The 25,082-nt window shown below is 42.8% G+C and overlaps 1 protein-coding gene across 1 annotated transcript in view; it reads right to left on the reverse strand.

Annotated features, from left to right (window-relative positions):
- The window catches only part of SENP7 (SUMO specific peptidase 7), a 181,560-nt gene that overhangs the window by 75,856 nt on the left and 80,622 nt on the right, over positions 1–25,082 (reverse strand). The window contains exon 6 of the mRNA XM_081086738.1: positions 13,854–14,048. Within this exon, the coding sequence (XP_080942864.1) occupies positions 13,854–14,048 (195 nt within the window). The remainder of the gene's footprint in view (positions 1–13,853; positions 14,049–25,082) is intronic.

Consider the following 25,082-nt stretch of genomic DNA (forward strand, 5'->3'; position numbering starts at 1 on the left):
CCTGGCAGTGCGTGCGCTGCAGACGAGCTGAGTGTAAGCAGTGGGTGGCAAAGGACTGGTGAGGGGGACACTATGGGCTCTCACCCCCACCTCCCTGCATGGGATGGTCCCGCCTCTTCTCAACGCCTCCCTGTTTCCGCCCCGTCTCTGGAGCAACGTGGCGGCTCCATCCCGCTGCACATGCAGCCTCCTGCTGAACGATCATTATGGCATGAGAGCGTCATGACCATTAGCATATTAGCTCTTTATTATATAGGATACTAGAAGCCCGGTGCACAAAAATTCGTGCACTCAGGGGGTCCCTCAGCCCAGCCTGTGCCCTCTCACAGTCTGGGATCCCTCAGGGGATGTCCACCTGCTGGCTTAGGCCCGTTCCCCAGGGGGATCAGACCTAAGCTGGCACTCAGACATCCCTCTGGCAGCCAGGAGCCCTTTGGGGGATGTCCAACTGATGGCTTAGGTCCACTCTCCGCGGGGAGCAGGCCTAAGCTGCAATCGGACATCCTTAGTGCTACCAAGGAGGCGGGAGAGGCTCCTGCCACTGCCGCTGTGCTTGCAGCCATCAACCCAGCTTGTGGCTGAGTGGAGTTCCCCCTGTAGGAGCACAGTGACCAGCAGGGAGCAGCTCTTGCATTGAGAGTGTGCCCCCTGGTGGTCAGTGTGCATCACTGCAACCGGTCGTTCCCGGTCATTCCACCGTTACAGTCAATTTTCATTTTACCCTTTTCTTATATAGGATAGTGTAGAACAATGCATATAGTTGACCCTCTGAATCTGCAGATCCCCAACCAGAGAGAGAAAAACAAAACTGTTTTTGATCTACTGTTCATTGAATCTGTAGATACAAAACCCAGGGGTACTGAGGACCAAATATACATTTATTGGAGGGGAGGAAGGTGGAACACATATAAGTGAACCTATGCAATTGAAATCTGTGTTATTTAAGGGTCAATTGCATGAATGTTTATACATCTAGTCAGATGATCAAAATATATGAAGCAAAAATTGACAGAATAGAAGAAATAGACAGTTCCACAATAATAGTTGGAGACTTCAATACCCCACTCAAAACAACAAACAGAAGCTGACAGAAGATAAATAAATAATTAAAGGACATGAGCAACAGAATATATCAACTAGATCTAACAGGCATATACAGAACACTCCACTCTAGCCAACAACAACAGAATACACATCTTCTCAAGTGCAGATTGGACATTCTCCAGGAAAGACAATACTGTAGACAACAAATTAAGTCTCGGTAAGTTTAGAAAAATGAGTAACATACAAAACATCTCTGGCCACACAGGGCGAAGTTAGAAATCAATAATGCAAGGAAAACCAAAAAATTCTCACTTGTGGAAACAACACACTTATCTTAAACAACCAATGAGTCTATAAATAAGTCCCAAGTAAAAGGGAAAACTGAAAATAAAAACAGGGAGCATTATCTCAATGCATTGGGATTTTGCTTCCCAGCAGTTGTGAACAATTTGGCTCAAATAAACTCACAAAAATTCTTTAAGAAAAAAAATATCCAAACATATATGATGCAGCAAAAGCAGTGCTAAGGGAGAAGTAAATAGCTGTATATTTCACATTAAAAAATAAGAAATAACTCAAATCAGCAACCTAACTAATAACTTAAAACTAGAAAAAGAAGAACAAATTAAATTCAAATGTAGTATAAGGAAAGAAATAATAAAGATTAGAAGGGGGGTAAAAAAAAAAACAAACAGAAAATTAAAAAGGTCAACAAAACTAAAAGTTTGTTCTTCAAAAGAATCAAAATTGAAAGACCTTTAGCTAAATGAACTAAGAAAAAGACTCAAATGTAGTATAATTGTAAGTGAACATGAGGACATTACTATGAACCCTACAGAAATAAAAAGGATTATAAGAGTATAATGAACAACTGTATGCCAAAAAACTGGATAATCTAGAGGAAATGGGAAAATTCCTAATAACACAATATCTACCAATACTGAGTGGCAAAGAAATAGAAAATGTGAATAGATGCGTAACTAGTAAGGACATTGCGTCAGTAACCAAAATCAAACTAACAAAGGAACGGTCTGGGTCTAATAGTTTCAACTGGTAAACTATAGAAAACCCTTCTAAAAACTTGAAGAGGATAAAATACTTCGTATCTCATTATCTGAGGCCAACATTGCCCTGACACCAAAGGCAGACGAAGACGCACAAAAAAAGATACAGACCAATATCCCTTAAGAACATTGATGAAAAAATCCTCAACAAAATACTCCAAGTAAAATTCAACAGTTCATTATGGCTACACCATAACCAGATGGATTTATTGTTAGAATGCAAGAATGGTTCAAATACAAAAATCTATCAATGTAATACACAAAGGAAGAAAACTACATGGCCATCTCAATGCAGAAAAAGCATTTGACACAATTCCATACCCTTTTCTGATGGGGGACAAAAAAACATTCAACAACCTAGAAATAGAAGGAAACTACCTCAACATAATAAAAGCCACATATAAAAACCCACAGTGAATATAACATATAGTGAAAGACTAGAAGCTTTTCCACTAAGATCAGGAATAAGACAAGAATGCCCACTTTCACGACTTCTGGTCAACACAGTACTGGCTGGAAGTTTAGCCAAAGCAATTATGCAAAAAAAGTAATAAAAAGCATTAAAATTGAAAAGGAAGAAATAAAATAATCTCTATTCACAGATAATATATGTAAAAAACTCTAGAATTATACAAACAAAAAACTGTTAGAGTTATAAAGTTAAAAATTTAAGAAAATAATTCTTACAACAGCCTCAATAAGAATTAAAAACTTAGCAATTAACTTAACCAAAAAGGAAAAAGAATAAAATAAAAACTACAAAACATGACTGAGAAAAATTAAAGTGGACATTAATACATGAAAACACATCCCATGTTCATGGATTAGAAGACTTAAGATGTCAATACTAACCAAAGAGATCTATAGATTCAATGCATTTTTATCAAAACTGCAATGATATTTTTTGTAGAAAGAGAAACCTAGAGATGGTGGAGTTCAGAAACTCTCTGCCCGCCTCCTCCCATGAACACAGCAAAAATTATAAATAAATTACAGAACCATTTATTGAGAACCACCTGAAGACTAGCTGAACAGAACTCCTGTAAATGAGGATATAAAGAAGCAGTCATATGGAGACTAGTAAGAGAAAAGGAGATGCAAAACAGGCTGAGCTCACACCCACAGGTTGTGGTCAATAATCAGAAGAGATATCTTGGTTATACCAGGTGTACCAGTTAATAATGCAGATTTTTTTTCAATAGATGGAGTTACACATACGTTGATATATATGCGATTTGATATGTATGCTGTTTTGTGTACTGACAACAAGCTTCAAAACTTCGTATGTCAAATTTTCTGAAGGTGTTAACATGATAGATATTTTTAAGCTTAAAAATGACAAATTTCATGCCAAAAAAAGAGCATTTGCAAGAAGTTTTAATTCATTATTTTGAAGAAAAGAGCTGCTGAAAGTTATTATATACTTCGGGAAGCTTATGGTGAACATGCTCCATCTAAAGACACTTGTGAATGCTGGTTTAAATGCTTTGAAAGTGATAATTTCCATGTGAAAGACAAAGAACATCCAGGTCAACCAAAAAAGTTTGAAGACCAATAATTACAACCATTATTGGATAAAAATGCGTGTCAAACTCAAAAACAACTTGCAGAAAGATTAAACATTGCTCAGCAAACAATTTCCGATCATTTACAAGCAATGGGAAAGATTTAAAAGGAAGGAAATCTTCCTTTAAAGCTTTAAAGTGTATTTTTAAAAGCTATAAACTTTTTAAATTGGTGGGATTCATACCAAATGTACTATATAACCCTCATTTCTTAAACCAAAAGGTAATACTAGCATGGCTATGACAAATGCCTTTCGCAGCACTGGTATTAGCAACAGAGGTAACAATAATCTCAGGAAAAGAGCCCTGGCCAGGTGGCTTAGTTAGTTGGAGCATTATCCTGTACACCAAAAGATTGCAGGTTTGGATATACGGAGAACCAAGATGGCGGCATAGGTTAACGCCGGAGTTTGCTACCTTGAACAACTACTTCAAAAGTGAAACTAAAAAACGGAAGGGACATCACCCAGAACCACAGGAACGCTGGCTGAGTGGAAGTCCTACAACTAGGAGGAAAGAGAAACGCATACGGACACTCAGAGGAGGCGCAGTGCTGAAGTCAAATTCTGAGGTGCGGAGTGCGCGGAGCGGGCTGGCGGCGGAGGGCACGGTTGGCATTTTCAATCGGGAGGGAGTCGCAGACTCTGAGCTCCAGATACAGGCGAGTCTTTAGGGACCCAGACTCAAACGGGAGAAGCGGGACTGTCTTGCTTCGGTCAGAGCGAGTGCAGCTTTCTCTCCGAGCTTTGCAGCGGGTGCTGGGACTCAGAGAGGCAGAGCCCCTGGGGATAGGACTGAGAGCCGCCATAACTGCTCTCTCCGGCCCACCCTGTTGATCCTGTGCGACCCGCCCCGCCCAAGCCCTGCACAGAGGCATTTGCCGGATAGCCTCAGGCAAAGGCTAGATTAGCACCTCCCTAGAGGACAGAAGTTCTCTCACTGCAGACACAGCTGATTCTCATAGCCACTTGGCCTGGAGGTCAAACCCTCCCTGGCTGGTATTAGCTACAACAACCAAGGTTTAACTATAAGACTGCACACAAAGACCACTAGGGTGTGCACCAAAGAAGCATAACAAAATGCGGAGACAAAGAAACAGGACAAAATTGTCAATAGAAGATATAGAGTTCAGAACCACACTTTTAAGGGCTCTCAAGAACTGTTTGGAAGCCGCCGATAAACTTAATGAGATCTACAAGAAAACTAATGAGACCCTCGATCTTATATTGGGGAACCAACTAGAAATTAAGCATACACGGGCTGAAATAACCAATATTATACAGACTCCCGACAGCAGACCAGAGGAGCGCAAGAATCAGGTCAATGATTTGCAATGCGAGGAAGCAAAAAACACCCAACCGGAAAAGCAAAATGAAAAAAGAATCCAAAAATACAAGGATAGTGTAAGGAGCCTCTCGGACAGCTTCAAGCGTACCAACATCAGAATTATAGGGGTGCCAGAAGATGACAGAGAGCAAGATATTGAAAACCTATTTGAAGAAATAATGGCAGAAAACTTCCCCCACCTGGTGAAAGAAATGGACTTACAGGTCCAAGAAGCGCGGAGAACCCCAAACAAAAGGAATCCAAAGAGGACCACACCAAGACACATCATAATTAAAATGCCAAGAGCAAAAGATAAAGAGAGAATCTTAAAAACAGCAAGAGAAAGAAACTCAGTTACCTACAAGGGAATACCCATACGACTGTCAGCTGATTTCTCAACAGAAACTTTGCAGGCCAGAAGGGAGTGGCAAGAAATATTCAAAGTGATGAATACCAAGGACCTACAACCAAGATTACTTTATCCAGCAAAGCTATCATTCAGAATTGAAGGTCAGATAAAGAGCTTCACAGATAAGGAAAAGCTAAAGGAGTTCATCACCACCAAACCAGGATTATATGAAATGCTGAAAGGTATCCTTTAAGAAGAGGAAGAGGAAGAAAAAGGTAAAGATACAAATTATGAACAACAAATATGCATCTATCAACAAGTGAATCTAAGAATCAAGTGAATAAATAATCTGATGAACAGAATGAACTGGTGATTATAATAGAATCAGGGACATAGAAAGGGAATGGACTGACTATTCTTGGGGGGAAAAGGGGTGTGGGAGATGCGGGAAGAGACTGGACAAAAATCGTGCACCTATGGATGAGGACAGTGGGTGGGGAGTGAGGGCGGACGGTGGGGCGGGAACTGGGAGGAGGGGAGTTATGGGGGGGAAAAAAGAGGAACAAATATAATAATCTGAACAATAAAGATTGAATTTAAAAAAAAAAAAAGATTGCAGGTTTGATTCCCAGTCAGGGCACATACATAGGTTGCAGGTTTGATCTCAATCGATGTTTTGTCTATCTCTCTCTCTCTTCCTCTCTCCCTCAAATCAATAAAAGCATATTCTTGGGTGAGAATTATTTTTAAAAAGAAAAAAAATCTCAGGATAAGACACTAGCATCCCCAACATAAAAGATTTAAGTATCATCGACTACAACAACCTTAAATGGAGTGTTTGATATATGCAGTGATAAGATAGAGAGAAATAATGACTGCCAGGCAGGCATGGCTAACTGGTTGAGCGTCAAGGTATGAACCAGGAGGTCATGGTTCGATTCCGGGTCAGGGAACATGCCCAGACTGCAGAATTGATCCCCAGGAGGGGGCATGTAGGAGACAGCCAATCAATAATTCTCTCTCATCACTGATGTTTTTCTCTCTCTCTCCCTCTCCCTTCCTCTCTGAAATCAATAAAAATATACTGTTAAAAAAAAAATGGGAGAAACCAAGATGGCGGCATAGGTAAACACCTGAAATTGCTGCCTCGCACAACCACTTCAAAAATACAACTAAAAGACAAAACAGACATCATCCAGAACCACAGGAAGGCTGGCTGAGTGGAAATTCTACAACTAGAAGGAAAGAGAAAAGCACAGTGAGATTCAGAGGAGGTGCGGAAGTAAAGTGCAGAGATATGGAGGCCCGTGTGCGGAAAGGGCTGGCAATGGAGGACGCCAGTGTCTTTTTCAATAGGGAGGGAGTCACAAACTCCTGACGGCCCTGAACTCCAGTTCCGGGCGAGTCTCTAGGGGCCCAGGACTCATACAGGGAGAAACTGGACTGTCCGGCATCGGGCGAAACTCGAGGGCAGCTTTCTCTCAGAGGTGCTTTCAGCGATTACCAGGATACTGAGACGGGACACTGAGACACAGGGGCCTCTTAGGGAAGGGCTGAGGATCAACCATTGCTGTTTGCTCCACCCTGTTGATTCCCTGAGACCCCGCCCCACCCAAGCTGCTAGCAGAGGCCTTTGCATATGAATGGGCTGGCCCTTTGAGATCTAAAATTACCTAACAAACTGCAGCTGGGTCAAAGAGACCCAGAACTTCCAAAAGAAGGCCCAAGTCCCCACAGCAGCTTGCATTGCTTCAGAGCTGGGCCTCATCTGGGCACCTCCAAACCCCAAACAAGGAAGAGGAATCTGCATATCTCTCTGTAGCTCCTGCTGGGTAGCCTCAGGCAGAGGTTAAATTAGCATCTCCTTAGAGATCCAAGAGCCAGTGTACCCAGTGGTCAGAGTGGGACCATCCAGATTACAACTCCTCAGATCCATAAGGGACACACTCAGGGCGCAGACTCAGTGAGCACCAAAGCCCCACTGAAGCAAGTCTTGCCCCAGAAGGGTGTCTTCAGCACAGAAGTTCTCCCACTGTGGACACAGCTGACTCTCACAGCCAATTGGCCTGGAGGTCAATTCCTCCCAGTGATATCAACAACAACCAAGGCTTAACTACAACAAGACTGTGCACAAAGGCCACAAAGGGGTGCACCAAGAGTGTCCACCTCAGGTAACTGGGGAGGCTGAGCCACTAGGCCCTATAGGACACCCAGCACACAAAGCCACTCTATCAACAGAGGGAAGCATAAAAAATGAGGAGACAAAGAAACAGATCACAAATGACAGAAATGGAGGAAAACAAACTACTGGATATAGAGTTCAAAACCACGGCTATAAGGTTTTTCAAGAATTTTCTAGAAACCACCGATAAATTTAGTGAGACCCTTGAGGATATGAAAAAGGACCAACTAGAAATTAAGCATACACTGACTGAAATAAAGAATAATATACAGAGATCCAACAGCAGACAAGAGGATCCCAAGAATCAAGTCAAAGATTTGAAATACGAAGAAGCAAAAAACACCCAACCAGAAAAGCAAAATGAAAAAAGAATCCCAAAATATCAAGATAGTGTAAGGAGCCTCTGGGACAACTTCAAGCGTACCAACATCAGAATTATGGGGGTGCCAGAAGAAGAGAGAGAGCAAGATATTGAAAACCTATTTGAAGAAATAATGACAGAAAACTTCCCCTACCTGGTGAAAGAAATAGACTTACAAGTCCAGGAAACGCAGAGAACCCCAAACAAAAGGAACCCAAAGAGGACCACACCAAGACACATCATAATTAAAATGCCAAGGGCAAAAGACAAAGAGAGAATCTTAAAAGCATCAAGAGAAAAAAAGTCAGTTACCTACAAGGGAGTACCCATACGACTGTCAGCTGATTTCTCAATAGAAACTATACAGGCCAGAAGGGAGTGGCAAGAAATATTCAAAGTGATGAACAGCAAGAACCTACAACCAAGATTACTTTATTCAGCAAAGCTATCATTCAGAATTGAAGGTCAGATAAAGAGCTTCACTGATAAGAAAAAGCTAAAGGAGTTCATCACCACCAAACCAGTATTATATGAAATGCTGGAAGGTAACCTTTAAGAAGAGTAAGAAGAAGAAAAAGGTAAAGATACAAATTATGAACAACAAATACACATCTATCAACAAGTGAATCTAAAACTCAAGTGAATAAAAAATCTGATGAACAGAGTAAACTGGTGAATATAATAGAATCAGGGGCATAGAAAGGGAGTGGACTGACTATTCTTGGGGGGTGGGGGAACACGGGGGGGGGGGTGTGGGAAGAGACTGGACAACAATCGTACAACTATGGATGAGGACAGTGGGAGCGTAAGGGCAGAGGTGGGGTGGGAACTGGGTGGAAGGGAGCTATGGGAGGGGGGGAAGGAACAAATGTAATAATCTGAACAATAAAGATTTATTTAAAAAATAAAATAAAAATGACTACCATTTATTAATCACAAATAATGACTACCATTTATTAATCACACAATGACTATCATTTATTAGTCACATACTAAGTTATATAGCTTATCTCCTTAAATCTGCATAATAATCCTATAAGAGTGCATTATCCCTGTTTTAAAGAAAGAATAAGTAACTTACCCAAGATAAGCCAGGTTGTTAGGAATACTGCTAATATCTGAATCCAGGTGTCTGTCTTCAAATCTATACCAGGGGTGGGGAACCTTTTTTCTGCCAATGACCATTTGTATATAACATCATTGGAGGGTCATATAAAATTATCAACTTAAAAATTAGCCTGCTATATTTGGTCAAACATTTAACTAATTCACCCCTTATGCCTTGGCCAGGGACAGATCAAATGATTTTGCTGATCATATATGGCCCACGGACCAGACATTCCCCACCTCTGGGATTCCATCCCAAATGCAAGAACCAAAGAAAATTACCACCAACAAAATGAATTTCCAAGGTCCACATCAAATACCACCTGGAAATTTCATAAAATGAATTTCAAGAAAAATATATAACTGCCAAGAAGGACCCCTCATGGTTAACTGGTAACAAATTCATAACTAGAGTCTAGCAGCCATTACCAACACAAACTCTCATACACACTGCATGTAGGAAAAAGCAACAGGCTGAACCTTCAGTTTCTTGCACTTGCCCTGCCATAGAATCAACCCTCATAAATGAGTTCATGGTATCAACTTGCAATCAGTGGACTAAGACCTGTCCCTCCCAATCAGAACCATGCAACTATATCCTCTTTTGCATCTATACTGACCAATCAGAACTGCTCCATCATAAGGACCAATCTGACCTATCAAGACCATGCTACTTGGACCAATCAGAACTTTGCTATTTAGATTCCTGTTCTGAACCAATTAGGAACCAGGGTGCAAGCTTTATATAGGGCAGCTTCCCCTTTGCCTGGTGGAGTTCACTTTTGGTTTCCAAGGTAGGTTGCCTTTCCCCAGTTTGCAAATTGTTCGCTTGAATAAACTTTCTTCTCTTTCCATATCCCATATTGGGGGCTTCTATTGACATTAGCTTGGTGGCAGCAAATTTTTGTTGATCACAACTATTTAGAAAGAACTTGAGGAGAGCTAGAGTTCTTATTTTATAGATTTTAGGAACAGCCAGAAATTTTAGACCTATTATTATTAAACCTTAACCCCAAATTGGTATAAAGCTTGAAAAGTATAGATTTAATATAATAGTTTCATAGAATCCTCACAATTAGCATGAATGTGTGTTGATGTCATTTGAATTCCATGGTAACAGTACATAATAAGTAATCACTATGATTAAATCAACCCTAATGCTTTGGTAGAGCCAGATCAAATGATTTTAATCACTTGACTACTTATGGTTACATATCTTAGTACTTATGCTGAACTATTACCATGAAACTCAAATCATATAAGTCTTAGATAAGCCTTCAGTTATAACAACATATATATACACACACATACATATATATGTATGTGTGTATATATATATATACATGTACATATAAACTTTATATCCTATACTAATATAAGAGAAAAATGGTAATTGGCGTATGACCAGTACCTTTTTCATTGGCTAATCAGTGAGATCTGCAAATTAACTGCCAACTAAGATTGGCAGTTAACCGCCAAAAAAGATGGCGGCTAATTTGCATATTGCAGGCAGGATGGTACAGCGCCATCAGAGAGCCGGTAGGGGGCATGAGTGCCAGCAGTCACCCGGGACCCGATCCGGCCGGCAAACCCAGACGCGAGCCGGCAGGGCGGCTGCGGGGTCTGCCTGCACTCACGCCCTCAACCCGGGAGAGCGGGTTGGGGGCGTGAGTGCCGGTGGTCGCCCAGGACGCGATCACGCGGGGCCAGCAGGGTGGCTGCAGCGTCCTCCCACACTCACGCCGCCAACCCGCGAGAGTGGGTTGGGGGCGTGAGTGCCAGCGGTCGCCCGGGACCCGATCCGGCCGGCAAACCAGGACGCGAGCCGGCGGGGCGGCTGCAGCGTCTGCCTGCACTCACGCCCTCAACCCGGGAGAGCGGGTTGGGGGCGTGAGTGCCGGTGGTCGCCCGGGACCCGATCACGCGGGCCGGCAGGGCGACTCGCCCCCAACCCGCTCTCCCGCCCAGCAGGGGACCCTCATTTCCCCCCATCACTGGTTCTGCCCCCAGCCCAGGCCTGACGCCTCTGTCAGAGGCGTCAGGCCTGGGCTGGGGTCAACGCCTGAGGGCTCCCAGTATGTGAGAGGGGGCAGGCTGGGCTGAGGGACACTCCACACACACACACACACACACACACACACACACACACACAGTGCATGAATTTCGTGCACCGGGCCCCTAGTATATATATATATATATATATATACACACACACACATATGTATATACACACACATACACACACACACACACACACACACACACTAGGGGCCCAGTGCACGAAGATTCGTGCACTGGGGGTGGGGACGTGGAGGGGGCTTCCCTCAGCCAGACCTGCACCCTCTCCAATCTGGGAGCCCTCTCCAACTGGGAGTTTCTGTCTGCCTTTGCAATCATATGAGCGAATTGACTGAGACCCCCCAAACCAGTTTGGTTTGTTGCTCACAGAATAATAGAGGCATTTTTTTTCTTTGCTCCATCGGTGGAGATTTCCTGGAAGTTTTAGGATATCTTCCCTTTAATTTTTCCTAGACACTCTGATTTTACTTATGTCTCTCACCTTTGCTTTCCCTCCATCCCCCACCACAACAGTATTCCAGGCTCACTTTGCTCTAGTGCAGTGGTTCTCAACCTTCCTAATGCCGCAACCCTTTAATACAGTTCCTCATGTTGTGGTGACCCCCAACCATAAAATTATTTTCATTACTACTTCATAACTGTAATTTTGCTACTGTTATGAATCGTAATGTAAATATCTGATACGCAGGATGTATTTTCATTGTTATAAATTAAACATAATTAAAGCATAGTGATTAATCCCAAAAGCAATCTGTAATTATATATGTTTTCCGATGGTCTTAGGCGACCCCTATGAAAGGGTTGTTCAACTCCCAAAGGGGTCACGACCCCACAGGTTGAGAACCGCTGCTCTAGTGTCTACGAGAGCTGTCTGCCACCAGAACTACGATTCCAAGCATTCCTGGTGCTCCCCGCGTTCTGTGTTTTCCTGACCAGAGAGCCACTTCCCACCAAGCCTCCAGCTCTCCTGCTCTGCTTTCCGTCCAGTGACCTAGGGAGCCATGACCCCCAAGCTGCCGGCTCTCCCACTCTGCTCTGTGTGTGCAAATTACGCACCATATTTGTCGGGTTAATTTGCATACTCACACCTCATTGGCTGGTGGGCGTGGCTTAAGTGTAGCCGAGGGGTGCTAATTTGCATATTTCTCTTTTATTATATAGGATACGATTCTCACATGTGAAATTTAAAAGAGATAATAAACAATCTTGTGAGGTAGAAAAGGCATTCAAAATTATTTGTTTTTACAACTCAGAAAACCAAAGTTCAAGGTTAAATGACATAAACATTAACCCAAGTGCACAAAATTAAAATGTATTGAGCTAACCACTGGGTGTAAGTGCAAATAAGACATGGTATCTCTCCTTAAGGAGCTCATGGTCCAGTAGAGAAGGCAGAAATAAACACCAACAGTATAAAATTATAAATGTACTTCTAATAATCTCTAATTATACATCAAATTTATTAGGAACTAGATAATACCACTGAAACTCATTATTTTCCCAGCAAATTCAGAAAGAGATCTACTAAAGTATAAAGTTAAAATTGTCATTGATAATTCACTAAGTAGAACCTCAGTGAAAACATAAAATATCTTCCAAAAGGAGAAAAATTCATAAAATTTTTAAGTTCATAAGAAATGAAGTGAGTTTATAAAAATAAAATGTGTTAAAAATGTAAGAAATTTGTTGCAGATCTTTAATGAAGCAACTATAAATACTCTTTAATGTAATTAGGCTTAGAACACAAATACAAGCCCTAGCTGGTTTGGCTCAGTGGATAGAGCATCAGCCTGCGGACTGAAGGGTCCCAGGTTCAATTCTGGTCAAGGGCACATGCTTGGGTTGCGGGCGTGGTCCCAGTGGGGGAGCATGCAGGAGGCAGCCGATCAATGATTCTCTCTCATCATTGATGCTTCTATCTCTCTCTCCCTTCACCTCTGAAATCAATAAAAAATTATTTTTTAAAAAAGAGAGAAATATAAGCCAGAAGTTACATCTGGGTGGTTCAGGGGCAGAGGGGGAATGGGGAAATAAGACTGGATCAGTAATTTTCATTCAGATCAAAACTATTTATTGTACTGGCTGAAAGCAGAAAAGTAAAACGAGAAGTTCATGATAAAGTAAAAGTTGAAGGTCTATTAGTATCTGCTAATTGACATCCCCTAACTTTTTCCCATGCTTTTTTTCTTATTTACAATCCCCACTCTTCTAGAACTTAAAACAAAAGCAACTTCATATTTCCATTTCTCTTATTGGCATAGTAAGACACTTTTATTAATGGAATTCAGCTATCTCAAACCATTTTTGTGAGAAATGCATTCAGCCATTCATTCAACAGATACTTACTAAGCACTAAGTGCCAGGTACAGTTCTAGAATCTGGATATAAAAGCAGTAAATATGGCAATATGGAGGGATGGAAGAACAAGCTGACAGATGAATGAATAGGACAGGGAAGGAGGAGGAATACACAGATGTCAGGGGAATGGATTTTAATTACACCAGACAAATTAACTGAAATACTAAAATATTTAACTAAATTCTCATTAAAGAGTCTGTATCCATTTTTCCAAAACACAAGTGGAATACCTGATTGTTTTTTAAACTGGTTATTAGCCATGCATGGAGAGTTGGTTCCAGCCACTAGGAGAGAAAAGTCATACTAGCCATCAGAGCACATTTGCCTCACATTTAGTAATAGCATATCTGTTGGGGAAGAATAGAGGAGGGCTCAAGAGAATAATATTTGTGTTGAGTAAAGTTATCACTAAACATACCTTTCATTTAAAAAGAAGCTCTTGTGAGGATTTAGATTTTGACAAGATTCTAGGCTGCCATCAGATGATGAAGAAAGCTGCTCTGATTGCAAGTTGTCTGTATCACCCAAAGTGGCCTCAGTTACAGGAGAGGTCTTTATGTATTTTCTTCCTAACTCCGTTCCCAGGACATTCGTCAATATAACTCTGGGTATCCTGTCACACAAAATAACAAACACTGTTCTGTACTGAAGTCTGCGGTAACAAATTTATTCCAAGAGGTTGAATTTTCAAACATTTTCATCTTAACACAGCGAGCTATAAGAACTATACCACCCTAGAAATTAACCTGTAAATACTAAAAATTGTGGATGAACACACTCTTTTTCTTGTTTGTTTCTAGAAGTACTTGTGTCTTATTAACTGGCATAGATTACCCTACCACTACAATGGCTTTAACTGTTATATTGGCTGCTATTGGGGTGCTTAAAATTTTAAACAATTTTTCTCAAAAAATGCTTTCTTTCTCTTTTCCAGTCATTATTAAAAATACAGGCCCTTGCTGGTGTGGCTCAGTCTGAGTGCCATCTCATGCACCAAAAGTTCGCCAATTCTATTCCCTATTAGAGTACATACCCAGGTTGTGGGTTGATCCCTGGTCAGGGTGGTGCAGGAAGCAACAGATCAATGTTTGCCTTTCTCCCTCTCCCTTCCTCTCTTCTCTAAAATCAATTAAAAAATCAAATATAAATATAAATATAAGTACAAATATATATATATATGTATATGTCTATATATGGAATCTTACCTTTAAAAAAAAACCACATTACTACAAACCAATTCAAGAAATCATTATTCTTTTCACTAAACATAAAGGTCCTTGAAAAGAAATTATATACTCGTAATTGGCAAATGACAAATGCTAAATCCAACAAGAAAGACACCATTCAGATTGCAACTATGATAATGATCGAGGCCATAAATAAAACAGCACATATACTAATGGCAATATATAGAGTCTATATAATAGCATCAAGAAAACAGTAAACATTTAGAAAATTAAAGTGTATTTTTATTTAAAGTGTATTTTTAAAGCTTTAAAATTTTTTTAATTGGAGGGGTTCATATCAAATGTACTATGTAACCCCGGTGTCTTCTTAAACAGAATATAATCTTTTCTTGGTTAGCCAGTTGTTTTATGAACAATTGATGTACTTTGCCACACTACACTGATACCGTCAAGGCTACTATTTGGCACTCAACTGACTGGCCCAAACAAAATTATTACAATTTTTTAGTTTCTATTACTGTATTTTTTAAGTTTTAATATCACTGTTATGAATATGTCATTAGCCGCACTTTAATGATCCTTTGTGAGAGACAACACATTAATACTTGGAAAGGTCAAAGTACTTTTAAGTTAAAAATGTGACCTTCTGCAGACTTTATTACATTTGCTACTAGGAGCCCAATGCGCGATTCGGCACCACCCAGCCTCTGGTCCAGCCCTGCCTCCCTCTCCAGCCCTTGAAGCAGCGGCAGCCACTGCTGATCAGGCCCTGCCCCTGCCGCCCCACCCCCCTATGCTGCACACACAACCTCCTGTCCAGTCAACTCCTTATGGCGTCCCGATTAATTAGCATATTTCTCTATTTTATATATATACTAGAGGCCCGATGCACAAAAATTTGTGCACTTGGGAGGATCCCTCAGCCCAGCCTGTGCCCTCTCGAGTCTGGGACCCCTCGGGGAATGACAACTTGCTGGCTTAGGCCCGCTAACCAAGTGATTGGGCCTAAGCTGGCAGTCAGACATCCCTCTGGAAGCCCGGCAGCCCTCGGGGAATGTCCACTTGCCAGGGGGGAGCAGACCTAGCTGCAGTTGGACATCCTTAGCACTGCTGAGGCGGGAGAGGCTACCACCACCACCGCTGTACTGGCAACCGTCAGCCTGGCTTGTGGCTGAGCAGAGCTCCCCCTGTGGGAGCACAGTGACCACCAGGGGGCAGCTCCTGCATTGAGCGTCTGCCGCCTGGTGGTCAGTGTGTGTCATAGTGACCAGTGATTCCCAGTCGCTCTGCTGTTAGGGTCAATTTGCATATTACCCTTTTATTATATAGGACAGAGGCCTGGTGCACGGGTGGGGGCCGGCTGGTTTGCCCTGAAGGGTGTCCCGGATGACGGTGGGGGACCCGCTGGGGTGCCTGGCCAGCCTGGGTGAGGGGCTGAGGGCCGTTTTCAGGCTGGACACACCCCCTCCAGGGAGGGGGTTCCTGCTGAGGTGCCTGGCCAGCCTGGGTGAGTGGCTGATGGCTGTTTGCAGGCTGGCTACAGCCCCTTCAGGATGGGGGTCCCTGCTGGGGTCACTGGCCAGCCTGGGTGAGGGGCTGATGGCTGTTTGCAGGCTGGCCATGGCCCCCAGCCACCCAAGCTCCCAGTGGAGGCTGGCTGGAAGCAGATATCTGGGATTTATTTACCTTCTATAATTGAAACTTTGTTGCCTTTTGCAGAGGCCACAGCCAGCCAAGGCAGGCGGGAAGCTTGGCTTCCTCAATCTTCAGGGCAACCAAGCCTACTGCTTGCTCCAGCTCCGTGGCTGCCCTCCGCCATCTTGGTTGGGTTAATTTGCATATAGTTGCTCTGACTGGCTGGTGGGCGTGGCTTGAGCGAAGCGAAGGTATGGTAAATTAGCATCTTTGTCTTTTATTAGTGTAGACTAGAGGTCTGATGCATGCAGATTCGTTCAAAAATGGGCCTTCCTGCCCCTGGCTGCCGGCACCACCTTCGCTCCGGCTGGAGCCGCCTTTCTGCCTTCCCACGCTGCCCAGAGGCCCGGAGCGACTGGGGCAGTGCAGAACGCCTGCATCATCGCCATGGACTATGCAAGCGACCCACCCTGCCCCCGGCCGCTCAGCACCTGCATATACAAATTAACCCGCCATCTTTGTTGGGTTAATTTGCATACTAATTCCGGATTGGCTGGTGGGCATCATGAAGGTATGGTCAAATTGCATCCTTCTCTTTTATTAATGTAGATAGATAGTACTTACAGAGGTACTCTATTTTTGCTACATAGAGGCACTATGTTCTTTTCACAATGTTCAAAACAAAATAGAATTTCAGATCTCAGGAGAACTTTAAAATAATTTGATTTTCTCTTTATTTCAAACATGAAGAACTGAAAGCTCAGAAAATTTAAGTACTTGCCCTGTATAAGTAACTCTTCCTAGTAGAAGAATCTGAGCCTATTGTTTTTTAGATTTTTATTTTATTTGATTACACTGTCTGTATCCACAATACTAACATGCCAAAGGATTCAGATAACTAAGCTTTTCTATCAATAAATACTTCAAGAGAACTTATTTCCATCAAAAAAAAAGTATTACAATAATTAAGTTCTATATATGATCTAAAAACAGACATAGTAAATAGTACAACACACTGAACTCACAGTTTAAGTGAAAAAATAAGGGAAAATAAGTCTGTCAGCTAAATAACACTTACAGTGAGGAGGGGAGGGCAGAGACATTTTCCTACCTCCTTGCATGATTAAATCTCTAAGGATCCCATTTATTATTGTCTGGTTTATATATCTGATGCCTGATAAAACCCTCCTTAAACAACTGGATTTGAAATGGGAACAGGGACAATATAGGACCAGTAAGGAGTCTCAAGATTTATTTTACCTGACCTCACACTAGAAATTGCTATAATTGAATTGTTAAAGGACACTCGCCTCGCTGGTTTGGCTCAGTGGACAAAGCATCAGCCTGAGGACTGAAGGGTTCTGGGTTCAATTCCGGTCAAAAGGACATGTTGGGTTGCAGACTCGATCCCAAGTGGGGGGGTGTGCAGGAAACAGCAGATCAATGATTCTCTCTCATCATTGATGTTTCTCTCTCTCTCTCTCTCTCTTTCTCTCTCTCTCCCCCATCCCCTCCACCTCCTTCTCCTCATTTTCCCCCTCCTTTCTTCCCACCCTCTCCCTTCCTCTCTGAAATCAATAAAAATGTATTAAAAACAAGAAAATTCAACTATGGTTCTCAATACTTTAGGAAAAATACAAGGATATTAGCAGAAAAAATTTTATTCAGGTTAGACCTATCCTTTTCTAGATACATATTATAGTGTAAATAAAACTGTACTTTAAGAAATAAGAGAGGAGAACCAAGATGGCGGCATAAGTTAACGCCGGAGATTGCTGCCTTGAACAACCAATTCAAAATACACCTAAAAGACGGAACGGACATCAACCAGAACTACAGGAAGGCTGGCTGAGTGGAAATTCTACAACTAGGAGGAAAGAGAATATCATACCCAGACTCAGAGGAGGCGCAGTGCTGAAGTGAAATACTCAGGTGCGGACTGCGCGCGGAGCGGGCTGGCGGCGGAGGGCGCGGTTGGTGCTTTCAATCGGGAGGGAGTCTCAGATTCTGAGCTCCAGATCCGGGCGAGTCTCTAGGGATCCAGACTCAAACGGGAGAAGCGGGACTATCTGGCTTCAGTCAGAACTCGAAGGCAGCTTTCTCTCCGAGGTTTGCAGCGGTTGCTGGGACTCTGTGAGGCAGCGCCCCTAGGGACGGAACTGAGAGCCGCCATAACTGCTCTCTCCGGCCCACCCTGTTGATCCCTAGCCTGAGCGACCCACCCGCCCCGCCCAAGCCCTGCGCAGAGCCATTTGCCAGATAGCCTCAGGCAAAGGCTAGATTAGCACCTCCCTAGAGGACAGAAGTGTTCCCACTGCAGACACAGCTGATTCTCACAGCCAGCTGGCCTGGAGGTCAAATCCCCCTAGTATTAACTATAACAATCAAGGCTTAACTACAGGAGGACTGCACACAAAGACCACTAGGGGGTGCACCAAGAAAGCATAAAAAATGCGGAGACAAAGAAACAGGACAAAACTGTCAATGGAGGATATTCAGTTCAGAACCACACTTTTAAGGTCTCTCAAGAACTGTCTAGAAGCCGCCGATAAAGTTATTGAGATACTCAACAAATCTAATGAGACCCTCGATGTTATGATAAAGAACCAACTAGAAATTAAACATACACGGACTGAAATAACAAATAGTATACAGACTCCCAACAGCAGACCAGAGGAGCGCAAGAATCAGGTCAATGATTTGAAATGCGAAGAAGCTAAAAACACCCAACCGGAAAAGCAAAATGAAAAAAGAATCCAAAAATACAAAGATAGTGTAAGGAGCCTCTGGGACAGCTTCAAGCGTACCAACATCAGAATTATAGGGGTGCCAGAAGATGAGAGAGAGCAAGATATTGAAAACCTATTTGAAGAAATAATGACAGAAAACTTCCCCTACCTGGTGAAAGAAATAGACTTACAAGTCCAGGAAACGCAGAGAACCCCAAACAAAAGGAATCCAAAGAGGACCACACCAAGACACATCATAATTCAAATGCCAAGAGCAAAAGACAAAGAGAGACTCTTAAGAGCAGCAAGAGAAAGAAACTCAGTTACCTACAAGGGAGTACACATACGACTGTCAGCTGATTTCTCAACAGAAACTTTGCAGGCCAGAAGGGAATGACAAGAAATATTCAAAGTGATGAATACCAAGAACCTACAACCAAGATTACTTTATCCAGCAAAGCTATCATTCAAAACGGAAGGTCAGATAAAGAGCTTCACAGATAAGGAAAAGCTAAAGGAGTTCATCACCACCAAACCAGTATTATATGAAATACTGAAAGGTAACCTTTAAGAAGAGGAAGAAGAAGAAAAAGGTAAAGATACATATTATGAACAACAAATATGCATCTATCAACAAGTGAATCTAAGAATCAAGTGAATAAATAATCTGGTGATCATAATAGAATCAGAGACATAGAAAGGGAATGGACTGACCATTCTTGGGGGGAAAAGGGGTGTGGGAGATGCAGGAAGAGACTGGACAAAAATCGTGCACCTATGGATGAGGACAGTGGGTGGGGAGTGAGGGCGGAGGGTGGGGTGGGAACTGGGAGGAGGGGAGTTATGGGGGGAAAAAAGAGAAACAAATGTAATAATCTGAACAATAAAGATTTAATTATAGAAAAACTGTATGATTAACCTTTAAAAAAAGAAATGAGAGAAACTGATATACTAAATTGGTTATTCATGTTAAGAATTAAATCTTTACTAGAGGCCTGGTGCATGAAATTTGTGCACTGTGGGCAGGGGGTTCCTCAGCCCAGCCTGCACCCTCTCCAATCTGGGACCCCTTGGGGGATGTCCGACTACCAGATTAGGCCCAATCCCTAAACCAGCAGTCAGACATCCCTCTCACAATCCAGGACTGCTGGCTCCTAACCGCTCACCTGCCTGCCATCCTAATTACTTCCTAACCACTTCCCTGACAATCTGATTGATGCCTAACTGCTCCCCTGCCAACCCGATCGCCCCCACCTGCCCTCCCTGCTGGCCCAGTCACCCCCAACTGCCCTCCCCTGCCAGCCTGGTTGCCCCCAACTGCCCTCCCCTGCTGGCCCGGTCGCCCCCAACTGCCTCCCCCTGCTGGCCATCTTGTGGCAACCATCTTGTGGTGCCTATCTTGTGATGACATGGGGGCAGCCATCTTGTGATGATGTGAGGGCACGAGGGCCACCTAGGCTTTTATTAGTATAGATGATCCTCTATCATTACCAAATTCTAAAATATGACTCATAATGAAAATATCCAGAAACTATAATATTTAAGTAAAGAGAACATTCGGGATATATAAGGAAACACATCAAAGAAATGTCAGCTACCGTTTAGTATCCCTTTTAAATGTCTGACTACAGTATGTTTAAATTTGTTTTAAACTATTGAGTCCCTAAAAAAGCTGTCTCTCCAAATAGGTAAGATATTGTCCATAAAGATTAGTCCTATACAACGTATTAAACAGAATCTACAACGATAACAAAAAGTACAAATATCAGCAAGAAAAGAGAATTTTTAAAGATTATGATTCTCTTCTGAATAATAAGTCATCCTATTCTTGTAAGGATTGTTTTATAACCGGACAACCAAGGAGTCTGGGCTGCCTATAACTACTGAGCCAATTAAGCAGAAACAAAGTTGAATCATATATAAGCGTTTATTCCAATAATGTGGGTAGTATGGGAGAGCAGCAGGTGATCCACAAAAATCTGCTGTGTACCCCACCATATGCCAGCTGCTTATATTGGGTAGAAGGACAAAGATCACGTAGGAAAATAGGAATTACAAGTATGGGGAAAGTGGGCACAGGATTAACAGTAACAAATCATGTGGGCTGGGGGAGGGTGGTGTCACAGGAGGGCGGGAGCCTCTAGGCACTCTGGGACTAAATTACAGACAATAGGGGCTGGGGGTTGTAAAGAACAGGTGCCCCCTGGACTAGATTGTTTCTGCCACAAGGTTGTAAATCTTTCCATAATGATAGGTAGTTCTCGGAAGGAGGATGGACTGTATTCCAATGTTAACTCCCATTCCCAGGGCATACAACTCTCAGTGAGGTTAGAATGTCCTTTCTCTAATCAGAACAGAACCATCATGATTAACAGAACATGATTAATATTTCTCATAATTGTAGCTTGTCCCCAATATTCAATTTCTGACCCTAACAGTTTGGTAGCTAGATTTTTAAAGAAAGAAAAAGTAGCCAGCCAGTGTGACTCAGTGGTTGAGATCCACCCATGAACCAGGAGGTCACGGTCAGGGCACATGCCTGGGTTATGGGCTTGATCCTAAGTAGCAGATATGCAGGAGGCAGCCGATCGATGATTCTCATCATTGATGTTTCTATCCCTCTGTCCCTCTCCCTTCCTCTCTCTGAAATCGATTTTTAAAAAGGAAGAAAGAGCCGGAACCGGTTTGGCTCAGTGGATAGAGCATCGGCCTGCGGACTGAAAGGTCCCAGGTTCGATTCCGGTCAAGGGCATGTACCTGGGTTGCGGGCACATCCCCAGTAGGAGATGTGCAGGAGGCAGCTGATCGATGTTTCTCTCTCATCGATGTTTCTAACTCTCTATCTCTCTCCCTTCCTCTCTGTAAAAAATCAATAAAATATTTTTTTTAAAAAAAAGGAAGAAAGAGAGGGAGGGAGGGAGGGAGGGAACAGAAGAGATATGAAAAAAGAACTTTGGCAGAGAAATAAGACCTTCTAAGTTGAACAAATAGAGAGAAAATTTTCAAAATTTACCCAAAAACCATTTGAAAAGATTATATACCAAACTGCAGTAGAATCTGTATCTTTAAAGCACAAGAGCCCTAGAGGAACTCTGAGGCTATCAGAAGGTTCAAGGAATTATCTCAGCATGTCTACCACAGTATACCTTTCAATTAGAAATCACTCAATTAGAACAAATTCCACTAGGAAAAATGTAAAGAATAAGTAAAATACTTAATGGGTTAATGAAACAGACATCATATAAATATATATAACAAAGTCTAAGTCTTACTTTACTTATAGAAAAATTAAAGTCATTAGAGTGAAAAGCAGTATAGCACAAGAGTTAAGAGGAAGTGTTCTTCTTATTCTTTTTAATCTTTATTGTTGAGATTATTACAGATGTCCATCTTTTCCCCCCATAGCTCCCCTACACCTAGTTCCCACCACACCCCAGGCCCTCACAACCCTCTTGTCTGTATCCATAGGTACGGCATACATGCATATAATATCTTTGACTAATCTCTTCCCACTCCCCCCCCACACACCCTTCCCTCTGAGAATTGTCAATCTGTTTCCATGCCCCTGATTCTATCCCGTTCACCAGTTTATTCTGTTCATCAGATTTTTTATTCATTTGATTTTTAGATTCAATTGTTGATAGATATGTATTTGTTGTCCCTTTGTTGTTCATATTTTTTATCTTTACCTTTTTCTTCTTCTTCCTCATCTTAAAGAATACCCTTCAGCATCCTTTATAATAAAGAGGGAATATGCAAATTGACCATCACTCCGCCACAAAGATGGTGGCAGCCACAGTGGAGACAGGGGTTTCCATAACACAAGATGGTTGCGCCTAAAGTGGAGGCCGAGTTCCTGTAAAGAGCCTTAATGAGCAATCAGCCGGGACCTGAGGCAGCACCCTTCCCAGCCCCCATGGGGCTTGACAGGAGACCTCAGGCCACACCCCCAACCCTGGTGCCAGGCTGGGAACCTCAGGCAGCGCCCCCCACCCGGCAGGACTTAACGGGGAACCTCCAGTCACGCCCCCCACCTGGCAGGGCTTAATGGGCACCTCAGGCTGCACCCCCTTCCCTGGTGCCAGGCCAGGGGAACCACAAGCCACGCCCCACTGCCTGGTGAGGTTTGATGGGCCACGGCCCCTGCCCTGGCCCTAGGCCAGGGGACCTGAGGCTGTGCCCCCCAACTGGCAGGGCTTGAAGAAGGACCTCAGGCCGTGCCCACCACCTGGGCCAGGGGACATCAGGCTGCTAACCCTGGGCCGGAGGACATCAGGCTGTGGCCTCCGCCCAGGGGGGCTTGACAAGGGTGGGACTGGCCGGGTCTGGATCTAGCCCAATGCGGGGGAGCCGCCTGGACCTGGGTCTCGCACGATTTTGAGGTACACGTGGGTGGGCAGGGACTTGACTCTGGGTCCTGTGGTGTGCCCCAGACTCTAACAGGAGGAAGATTTTCATATACATTTTACTAATTCTCTTTAACCTCTGACACTTCTTTTATAGAGAAAGGGCAAATAGCAATATTAAAATATTTCCTCTAATTAATCTCCTTTTAATGTGCACAAATTCTGTGCACTGAGCCACTAGTTTCATATACTGGTTTGGTGGTGATCAACTCCTTTAGCTTTTTGTCTGTGAAGCTTTTTATCTGACCTTCAATTCTAAAGTAGAGGTTTGCTGGGTAGAGTAATCTTGGTTGTAGGTTCTTGCTAGTCATCACTTTGAGTATTTCGTGCCACTCCCTTCTGGCTTGCATAGTTTCTGTTGAGATATCAGCTGACAGTCGTATGGCCACTCCCTTGTAGGTAACTGTTTTTTTTCTTGCTGCTTCAAAGATTCTCTCTTTGTCTTTTGCCCTTGGCATTTTAATTATGATATGTCTTGGTGTGGTCTTCTTTGGATTCCTCTTGTTTGCCGTTCTCTGTGCTTCCTGGAGTTGTAAGACTATTTCTTTCACCAGGTAGGGGAAGTTTTCTGTCATTATTTCTTCAAATAGGTTTTCAGTATCTTGCTCTCTCTTCCTCCTTCACTCCCATAATTCAGATGTTGGTGCGCCTTAAGTTGTCCCAGAGGCTCCTTACACTAGCTTCATGTTTTTGGATTCTTTTTTCTTTTTGCTCTTCTGGTTGGGTGTTTTTTGCTTCCTCATATTTCAAATCACTGACTTGATTCTTGGGATCCTCTAGTCCACTGTTGAATCCCTGTATATTATTCTTTAATTTAGTCACTGTATGCTTAATTTCTGACTGGTCCTTTTCCATTTTTTTGGCATCTCACTAAGATCCTTGAAGGTCTCACTAAGTTCCTCGGAGGTTTCTAGAAGATTCTTTTTTTTTTTTATTGCTTAAAGTATTACAAAGGGTATTACATATGTGTCCATTTTATCCCCCCGCCCTAGACAGTCCCCCTGCCTCCCCTATCACCCAGTGTCTTATGTCCATTGGTTATGCTTATATGCATGCATACAAGTCCTTTAGTTGATCTCTTACCCCCCGACCTCCTGCCCCCCAACCCTCCCCGGCCTTCCCGCTGCAGTTTGACAATCTGTTTGAGGCAGCTCTGCCTCTGTATCTATTATTGTTCAAAAGTTTATAATGGTCTCTATTATCCATGAATGAGTGAGATCATGTGGTGTGTTTCCTTCATTGACTGGCTTATTTCACTTAGCATAATGCTCTCCAGTTCCATCCATGACGTTGCAAATGGTAAGAGTTCCTTCCTTTTTAGAGCAGCATAGTATTCCATCGTGTAGATGTACCACAGTTTTCTAATCCATTCATCTACTGATGGACACTTAGGCTGTTTCCAGATCTTAGCTATGGTGAATTGTGCTGCTATGAACATAGGGGTGCATATATCTTTTCTGATTGGTGTTTCTGGTTTCTTGGGATATATTCCTAGAAGTGGGATCACAGGGTCAAATGGGAGTTCCATTTTCAGTTTTTTAAGGAAACTCCATACTGTCTTCCATAGTGGCTGCACCAGTCTGCATTCCCAACAGCAGTGCACAAGTGTTCCTTTTTCTCCACATCCTCTCCAGCACTTGTCGTTTGTTGATTTGTTGATGATAGCCAGTCTGACAGGTGTGAGATGGTA

Source organism: Myotis nattereri (assembly GCF_964212035.1).
Source record: "Myotis nattereri genome assembly, chromosome: 3".
In the NCBI taxonomy this organism is placed as follows: Eukaryota; Metazoa; Chordata; class Mammalia; order Chiroptera; family Vespertilionidae; genus Myotis; species Myotis nattereri.